Below are 9,109 nucleotides of genomic sequence, written 5' to 3'. Positions count from 1 at the left end.
TTCAGCTTCTAAGCATCATTTCACAACGCTTGGCCACAGAAGGACAAGGAGTGAGGAAGCAGGTGGTCCAGACAAATTCAGGGCAAACGCGTAGAATGGCCTGGGTTGAAAAGGACCTTCTAGATGGTCTAGTTTCAACCACCCTGCCGTGCTGGGCTGTTGTGGTTTTGTGATTTTTTGTTGTCAGTATCCCACATCAGAACATCATGTGAACCAGTGGGAGTTAACGAGTTAATCTTCTGGATCCGTTCACTGCCTTTTGTGGACTCTTGGAGTATCCTGATGGGAAGGGAGGGGAGGGGCGGCATCCCTGGCGGGCAGGGGCGGTGGGGCGGAGCTCGCCGCTGAGAAAAGCATAGTGGTTTCCCTCGCACTGTCGTGGTTTGCCCGGCATTTTGAATACTCTTGTCTTTCTCGTTTTGTTTGATTTAGTTAAATTCAGTAAACTACCGTTCCTCCTCAGGTCGCTGCCGTTGTGTTTTCTCTTTGTTCAAACTATCGGCTAGCTATCTGCCCTTCCCCCTCTCCCCGAGTGCATGTGGCCTGGGGCTGGCTGGGTCTCGGCAAACTGTTCGTACCCCTTCCTTTTTTCTCTTCTTCGCGGGGCCTGTGCCCCCCTGTCACGGACTTAAATCTAAGGATAACCCCGTGACATGGGCAACCTGTTCCAGTGCGTCACCACCCTCTGAGTGAAAAACCTCAATTTCGCGTGTTAGTTGAGATGTCCTACCACTGTCAACCCATGTAAACAGCCGTTCCCCCTCCTGTTTATATGCTCCCTTCAAGTACTGGAAGGCCACAGTGAGGTCTCCCCAGAGCCTTCTCCTCTCTTCTGACCAGGCTGTGAGATACCCGGCAGCTAGAGAGGCAGCTCGATGCCTTGTACTGTGCAGTGGCGTGGGCAGATGCACGGCCCCGTCTTAGGTCCCAGCAAGCTGATGAAGATATAAGCAGGCTTCCAACCTGATGGAGGGCAAACTCGTGCAGAATGAGGGGCACCGGGCCCTCCGCTCTCCTGGGGGAAAAAGGAGACACCATCCCTGTGCCCCCCCACTCCCCAAGCTCTGGGGATGGCAGAAGAAGAAAGCGTGGAGAGTGCTACAGAACCAGGAAGGGGGCAGCCACGTTAAGAAGCTCCAACTGAGAGCACAAGTCACGAGCAGTGCCCCTGAATAAAGGTGAAGGGTCTCGGTTAATTGGAGGCTCTGTGCAAGTCTCGCTGTCATAGTCAAAACCAGAATCCATACCATCATGACCAAGAATCAGGGCCTGCTCTTCAAGAAAGGTGGCACAGAAAAGGTGTCTGCTCTCTAGCAGTGGGTAACTAGGCATGGCTGCTTGGATTCCTTTGGGTGGGTGATGTCACAGTGGGACACCTTACATCACAATGACGGCTGCTGTGGCACACTGCCCTGTTCCTCTGTGTGCTGCACAGTAGTGTGGAGGAGGAGGAGGAAGAGGTTGAAGAGTACAGAGGAGTTTCCAAGTGGGAAGCCCGTGTACAATGATGCAGTTTCCTTTTGTCAAGCTGCCAGCGCTGCGAGTGCTCAGCCTGGATGGTATGGGCTTTGGGAGTCCTTCTGCCAGTGCAGGACACCCGATCTCAGAATTATGGGCTGGGGAAAAATCGTGGGGACCCCAAGTGTCTGAGGGGGGGCAGTGGGAGGAAGTCCCCGGGAAAGGGTGAGCCCTGGAGACCCAAAGGGGAAGGGAGCAGAAGGACAAGAACAGGAAGGAGTCCTGCTGGTAGCACTGGTACGTCCCCTGCGTGTCCAGAGACCTGAAGTGGGCCGCACTGGAGACCTAGGCCTTCCCTTTCCACCGAGCTATGCTGTCTCAGGGTGGTGTTCATGGAGGCAGGTGGTGGGCTCAGGGTCTGACACATCTCTCTGTTGCTTTTCAGAGGTCATGAGCATTTGGGACAGTACATCTGAGTACATGCTTCAGCAGTTTGCCCTCAAAAAGGTGGGATGTCCCTCCCCTTCCTCCTGCATGCTGGTATCTGTGCGCTGTCAGCAGTCCCTGCAGCCACGATGCCACAGAGTGACCCCATCCGTTCCCTTTGATGAAAACCCCGGAGGGTCACTGAGGTGTGACGGAGCTGCTTCTGCAGCAGCTGGTGCCGGTGGGGAATTTGTCCAGAAGAGGCTTCAGGCCTTCCTGGCCACTACCATCCCTCCCTGCTGGGAGGCAGAAGCCAGCAGAAAGCCTGGGGCACTTCTCAGGGCTTCTGCAATTGCTCAGCGTCCTACCCTGAAGTCCGTGCATAGCTCCAAGGTGTTTGTTTGTTTGGCTTTTTCTTTCCTTCTGCGTTATGAGGGAAAAAGGAGAAAGAATCACGGCCTTCTCGTCAGTGGCCCTGACCCAAAGCTTTCGGAAGAGTCCCCTCCTTCTCCTCTGCACCTCTGGAGCAGACAGAGCACGTTTGTCCATCCAAACCTACATCTGTGTTCCTCTGCTCTCTACTGGTTCCAGGGTGTGGCCGTAGACGTCCTTGGCACTTTCTACATCCTGAGAAAGCGCATCTGCGAGGGGACCAGGCCCATGATTGTCCCCAGGTTCCACCTGTCGCAACGAGTGGCACAGGCCCACGGGCTCATCTACACCAACAGCGACATTCCTGGTAAGGCCTTGACACAGGCTTTGCTGGCCCTTGCAGCAGTGCCAGCCTGTGAATTTGCTGTGGAGGAGCGACCGAGAAAGCCAGCGGTTGCTCTCCAGGAGAACATCTCACCTGGTGCACAACCTTTGCGTATTAGATGTGCAAAGGGTGTCTGTCTGGGGGAGCTGGCTTCACAGCAGCACTGCGTGCAGTATATCTCTCCCTCCCCTCTGACCTGCCTTGCTGTGGGCTCCCCATGGTCCTGATTGGGACAAGTGCATGCGGAGGGAAATGCTTTGGAGCTGCTTTTTTTTTTACCCAAACTGCCAGGAAACTGGTGCTCTGTGTGCAATCGGCATCAGAGCTTGTGCAGGGACACAGCAGCATTCCTGCCAGCTCCAAAGCTCCCTCCAGCTCCAGGCAGGTGCTTCGCACCTGACCCCGCAGGCTTCAGAGTGCAGCAGAGTGTACAGAGGTTTGGCCCGGAGTGCAGCACTGGCTCCTCAGGGCCTATTTCAGCCTGCCGTGTTGCTGCCTGCCTGACTCTGTTCCTCCTTCCTAGATGATCTCAAAGTCGTCCCCCTGGACTATTCCCAGCTGTCCCTGAAGACATCCTTGCCAGAGAAGCTGGTGAAGGAGTGCGTGAATGACATCGTGGTCCTCTTCAGCTGGGGCGCAGGGCTGGGAGAGGACTACGACCTTGTTTTCAAGGGCATTGGGGTTCTTATGAGCCGGAATCGGATCCTCACAATGAGATACCGTGAGGAGTTTCTCCTTGCCATTGATCAGACAGGAGGTGCGCTGAAGTGCCTGCTCACTGTAAGTCTAACGTCTTGCGGCTCTCTTTCCAAGGTCCTCTCTTTCCTCGGGCCAGCCGTGCCGTGCACTGGGCAGGCTTGCTACCCTGTGGGACAGGGGATCCTTTCCCAGCCTCACCCTCATGTCTCTGTCCTCTTTGCAGAACCCGCAGACGGAGGTCTGTGTGCTATCAGGCAAGGAACCGGCTGCTTTCCACGTGCGTCCTGGGGGCATCCGTGTGCTTCCAGTGTGAGTACATGGGCTTGTGTAGTCCTTGGCTTCTTAGCTGCTGTTTGTCTGGGCCGTGCTGGCAGACTGCCTGCTCCCAAGGCCAGGTCCCATAGAGGAAGGGCTCCGTGTCACCTCCGTGAGAGCGCTCTTCTCCTACGCTCTGGACACACTCACTTGGAGCCATGTGCAGGAGGGGCTGCGCTCTGTTGCCAACATGGGTTGGACCTGGAGAGGAATTCTGGCACCCTGTCCTACAGAGCCTCGCCTCCTCGTTCCCTTTGTTGGCTGAGGGACAGCAAATAGCATTTCAAAAGGCAGCTTCCCAAGCATACACTGTGTTAGAGGAAACGTCTTCTAAGTCTTTCCTCATGGAGAACTGGGAAGATGAGGGACTTGGTGGCTGTAAGGGCACCCTGCGGGGCTTTGTCTCTGGATGCAAGGGGAAGTGGAACCCTTTTTTCCAGCATGCGTCTTCTTCCTTCTTCTAGGTTTAAAATTAAGCCGCCCCCTGAAATAAAAGCCGGAGAGCTCTCCCCTGACAAGGAAGCCGACGGGAAGGAAGGTAAAAACTGCTCAAGTCCTAAGCTGGGGCTAGGCAAGTCTGCACCTCCCACGTCTGTATGCACACGGAGATGCTCTATGTGTCTTCTTCCACAGGTGCACGGAGCTACCAGGATAAGTACCTGCACCAGCAAAAGAGACGGCCACCACGCCACCAGAAAGGGGACAGGGCTATAAAGGGGAATCAAAAGCACAGAGGGATGCCTATGGACAAGTGAGGCTCGTGGGCGGGTGGACGCGGGCAAGGCATGACCTTGTCCTCGTGGCAGTTAGAATCTGTGCTGGTGGGCTGTCTGCATGGGCTCTGAGGGGCCATCAGAGGGCGTTTCCCAGCCAGAGTGCAGGTGTACAGCAGGTCTGGGTGAGACACTGCCGTCAGCCTCACTTCCTTTCATTTTCAGTGGTATCTTCAGCCAGCTGTTAGCAGGCCTGAAGTCCAGGTTTGAGGCTGAAGAAGGGGGAGTCAGGGAAGACATGTCTAAGGAGCAGGAGAAAGAAGGTAAAGCAATGGATGAGTCCCCACACGGGCCAGCAGGTTTCCGCCCTAGCAGAGGACGGAGGCCAAGGCTGCCCGAGGAACACCTGTGCCTCCCAGGTGCAAAGCTTGGAGGACACTTCCCCACTCCACCCCATCCCCAAGCATCCCTTGCCGAGTGCTCCTTCCCTTGAGCAGGACCAAAGGCCTCCTAGCAGCAGGACCTGTCTGCAAGTCCTGATAGCAAGTCTATCGGGACTGCTGCTGCAGAGAGAGCACCGTGACAGCACAGAGTGCTCCCATCCTGAGCTGCCTGAGTCACAGCTGAGGTTGGAAGCTCAGAGCCCTCCCCGTGTCCTTCCTGCAGGGAGCCACGAGCACCCCATGGCCCAGCGGAGGCTGCCCCCTTTGACTCTGCCAGTGCTGCCCACCAAAGCCACCCGAGGAGAGCCAGCACCCGGCGCCCTGTGTCCAAAGAGGTGAGCGGTGGGAAGGCAGCAGCAGGGTGGGGGGCAGGTGCAGCAGGATGAGGGTGGGTGGCACTGCCAACTCTTCAGAGCCCCAAGGCCGCGTGCCTCGGGTGGGGGTTTTGCTGCTGCATGTGATGGGGCTCGGGGAGGCTCCGTGTCACCTCCATCCCTGTGTTCACCTTGGTTCCAGGTCAGAGTTTTCCCAAGCACCATCCGGCACTCAGGGGTCAGCCAAGCTGCTCCGAAAACTCCGTGGGGCAGAAAGTCAAGCTGAGGAGAGTGAGGGAGACGGCAGGGCAGCAGGTAAGGCCCGGCCCAGGCTTCCCTGCACCCTTGGTGCCAGGCGAGGGGAACCAGGGCCCTGCGTGGTCGCTGGAATGGAGGAATGTCTCCCACATGGCTGAGTGTGCCCCAGAGGCTCCGTCCCCAGGGCTGGCTGTGGAAGAGGCCCCCGGGACAGCACCGTGGCCAGGCTGCAGTAGGTCTGCTGAGTCCCCACTGCACTCCGTGCCTGGGTGCACCTCTCTGGGCCCCGTTGTGCTGGAGGCGGGGGGGGGGGTTTGTGTTGGAGAGAGAATGGATCAACGACTGTGCGCCCTCATCCGAAGGCCCACCTCTGCCCCGCAAGTTGCAGAAGGCAGTTGGTGTGTCCTAGAGATTCCACGTGTCCTCATCCGATGAGGAATAAGGTGTTCGGGAGATTGTCAGAACCTCCCAGCGGAGGTGCTCAGACCCCATTCAGCTGGGAGCTGGTGGCCAAACCCCTGTGATGCAATGGCTGCTGACAGCGTCTCTGCGCAGTGCCCGCAAGAGTTGATGACCCCAGGGCCATGCAGGGGGATGCTGCCTGCTGCAGCACTGCCCGGCAGCTCCTGCTTCCCACGAAAACGTCCTAGGAAAACGGATACTCTCTGGCGCTCGAGGGTACAGGGCCTGAGGAGGCACACAGGATACTGAGGATACACAGACGAGAGGGCTGCTCTGTGCAGCCAGAGCTGGACGAGACAAAGGGTTTGCCTTGGGCTGCCTAGGAACAGGACTGCAAGTCTGTCGGGACTGCTGCTGAGAGAGCTCCCCGACAGCAGAGCGCTCCCATCCCGAGCTGCCTGAGGCACAGCTGCGGTTGGAAGCTCAGAGCCCTTCCCGTCTCCTTCCTGCAGGGAGCCGCAAGCACGCCCAGCGGAGGCTGCCCCCGGTGACAGTGCTGGAGCTGCCCACCGATGTCGCCCAAGGAGTAGCACCGGGAGCCCCGCGCCCAAAGAGGTGAGCGGTGGGAAGGTGGCAGCAGGCTGGGGTGCCTGGGGCCCACGGGCTGGGGTTGGTGGCACTGCCAGCTCCAGAAAGCCCCACAGAACCGCATGGCACTGCTGCACAGCTGCCTGCTGGCGTCGAGGCGAGTGCCTGGCTTGCCAGCCTGTGCCTGCAGTGCAGATGCAGGTATGTTTGCTGGAGTCCCAGCTCTGCCTGCTTCGTGTTTTCAGTGCACTACCAGCAATTGAAGGGAGCTCTTCAAGGGAGGGCAAGAGGAGAACGCTGCGCCCGCGCAGGGAGAAAACTGAAATTCCTGCTTGCAAAGACCATCAGCGAGTAGGACAGGTACAGAGTTCCCTTGTCACCGCCGCATTGCAGTGAATTGCTGCTCAGTGTCTCTCTCTGGTCCCTCGTCACCAACACAAACCAGTCTCCTGCCAGCAGTATCCTTAGACGATAAGGAACGTGGGGCAACCGTGGGAAGGAAGAGGCTCCTTGCTGGTGCCCCACGGCTTCATTAGTGGTGTTAGCAGCAGGACGCTGCAGCCAGGAGGGCTTGGGACGCAGCACGGGAGCTCCTCAAGCCTTGATATTAAACTAACTCCATGCACCGCGTGCCTGTGTCCCCAGGAGGTCTGCTACCTGTGTCTACAGCAAGAGCAACGTCGCCTGCAGGCAGCCATGCTGGAGGAGAAGGAAAAGAAAGAAAGGGCTGAGCGGGCAGAGCTGCAGGACTGGCAGGCCAGGATGGCAGCCCTCAGCCAGGTAGGGGGATCTTGGCCCCACCAGCAGTGGTGTGGGCACGGGGCTGTGCAAGGCACAGATGCTTTTTTCCACAAACACAAAAGAAAGAAGCTCATTCCTCTGGCTTCAGGGCCAGAAAAATGCAGCCCTTGACAAGCTATGTGCTTGTCAGAGACGACAAGGCTGAGCGTGCAGTGCTGCACAGTGGTGGGCAGCAGCAGTTCTCTGGTGACACCTCAAGCCAAAATGCTTTCCTTTTGTTACTTTCCTAAATGCACTCTTTGTGTTCTTTTCCCCCTTGCGTAACAGAGGAGAGCACGTGCTGCATGGGAGCGGGAGGTTGCCAAAACAGAGAAAAAGGAGAGCTTAAGATACAGCAGAAATTACCTGGTAAGGCATTTGTAAAAAGCAAGGAAAACAAGAGTTTCCCAGCAGTTAACCAGGAAGCACAGTGAGCCCTGCTCTGACCTCGGCACCTCCTGGGGGACTTCCCAAATCCCTCTGCCCTATCTGCAGTCCTGATGCCGTCCCCTCTGCACAGGTGCTTTGGAGGCAGATCCATGCGTTTACCTGCTGCTGAATAAGCCTCTCTCTTGCTTTCCAGGAATCCCTCTGCTCCACTCCTCCAGGCTACATCCGGAGGATGGAGTATGACCGAGAGCTCCAGGAGAGGAGGGAGGTGTGGGAAAAGGAGCACCGGAGAGTACCAGCGAAGATCCCACTACGGCAGTAAGGGTGGGCAGCTCCTGCCGCGTCCTGGCTCAGGGGCAGTGAGCTGGTGTTGAGCCAGGGACCCCCACAGATGGGGCTGTGGGCGTGCAGGCTGGAGCAGGAGGGGTCCGAAAGCAACTCTTGCTGCCACCAAGTGCCGGTGGCCCTCCCACCGCCATGCTAGGGAAGGATAGAACCCGGTGGGCAGAGCAGAAGACCAGAGAACAGCAAAGCCCCCAGAGGGCTTGCAGCAGGAGCACACCTGGTTCCCATGGAGCATGAGAGCAGGGCCAGTGCTTCACCTTCACACTGTGGCTGCAGGCCAAAGGAGCCTGGGAGTGTGGGAACAGACGAATGACGAGTCAGAGCAGAAGCTGCGGAGCAAAATAAGTAGCATGAGAAGACATGCTGAGAACCGTGGACATCTCCAGAATACACGGGAAAAAGAAAGCACACTTTACAACTGTCAGGGAATTGTAACCATTTCTGCCCACCATGCCTGTGAACTGCTTGCTCTGCATACAAAGCTTTGGAGCGTAGAGAACAGTGGAAAATTACCGGGTTAAGGTAGCGTGGGTAAACAGCCTTTCCCCCTCCTGCTTATACGCTCCCTTCAAGTACTGGCAGGCCACAGTGAGGTCTCCCGGGAAACCGGTTTGAACATCGTGTTGTTTGCAACGTTAGCTATTCCATCTGGGATGTGGCTGTTTGTAACACTAGCTATTCCATCTGGGATGTCAGTGTCAAAATTCAAACCATGTCGCCCGGTATGTATCGTGAGGAATAAAGGAATGCCACTTTCTAACACCACACTGGAGTTAGAGAGTTTTCTTCCCGGATTTCCGATGACAGTTGGTCATTGCTGCAGTGTGGGTGGGCATAGTACAACTTGGCCATAACGTGCCTATTTGCTGTACTCTGCCACAAAGGCCTCGTGCTTTTCTCTGGTCTCTCGGAGCTCCATCTTCTTCCCAGAGCTGTCGGGGGGGAAGCAAACGCTGCTCAGCTGGATGTACAGAGAAGAGGGGAGAGACATCCTGCCCATCTCCAGCAGGGTCCGGACCCAAAGAATTGCTGTACGCTCTGAGACACCCTCAGGCCAAGGGCCCAGCTCCGCTGCCATGACGCAAGGGCGGCTCACTGGCCTGGGGCTGGGCCCAGCCAGGTAGGGGCCCTCCAGGCAAGATGCCTGGGTGTCCGTGCTCTACCAAGGGAAAGACGGTCTTTCTGGGGTAGAAAAAGAGAGCCAAGAGCCAGCAGAACCCA

General features: G+C 57.1%; 1 protein-coding gene across 1 annotated transcript; it reads left to right on the top strand.

Moving 5' to 3' along the window:
• Positions 1-341: 341 nt before the first annotated feature.
• Positions 342-8,648, top strand: LOC104917313 (uncharacterized). Its single transcript, XM_085235190.1, has 13 exons — positions 342-1,559; positions 1,904-1,965; positions 2,476-2,623; positions 3,165-3,421; positions 3,564-3,649; positions 4,120-4,193; positions 4,289-4,406; positions 4,594-4,859; positions 5,035-5,146; positions 6,619-6,733; positions 7,019-7,153; positions 7,442-7,522; positions 7,737-8,648. The coding sequence occupies exons 1-13, from the start codon at positions 1,505-1,507 to the stop codon at positions 7,863-7,865; spliced, it is 1,638 nt and encodes a 545-aa protein (XP_085091316.1). The 5' UTR covers positions 342-1,504; the 3' UTR covers positions 7,866-8,648.
• Positions 8,649-9,109: the final 461 nt, after the last annotated feature.

Source organism: Meleagris gallopavo, chromosome 13 (genome assembly GCF_905368555.1).
Source record: "Meleagris gallopavo chromosome 13, MGAL_WU_HG_1.1, whole genome shotgun sequence".
NCBI lineage: Eukaryota > Metazoa > Chordata > Aves > Galliformes > Phasianidae > Meleagris > Meleagris gallopavo.
The sequence above is the reverse complement of the archived record's forward strand: the minus strand, read 5'-3'. Positions and strand labels throughout refer to the sequence as shown.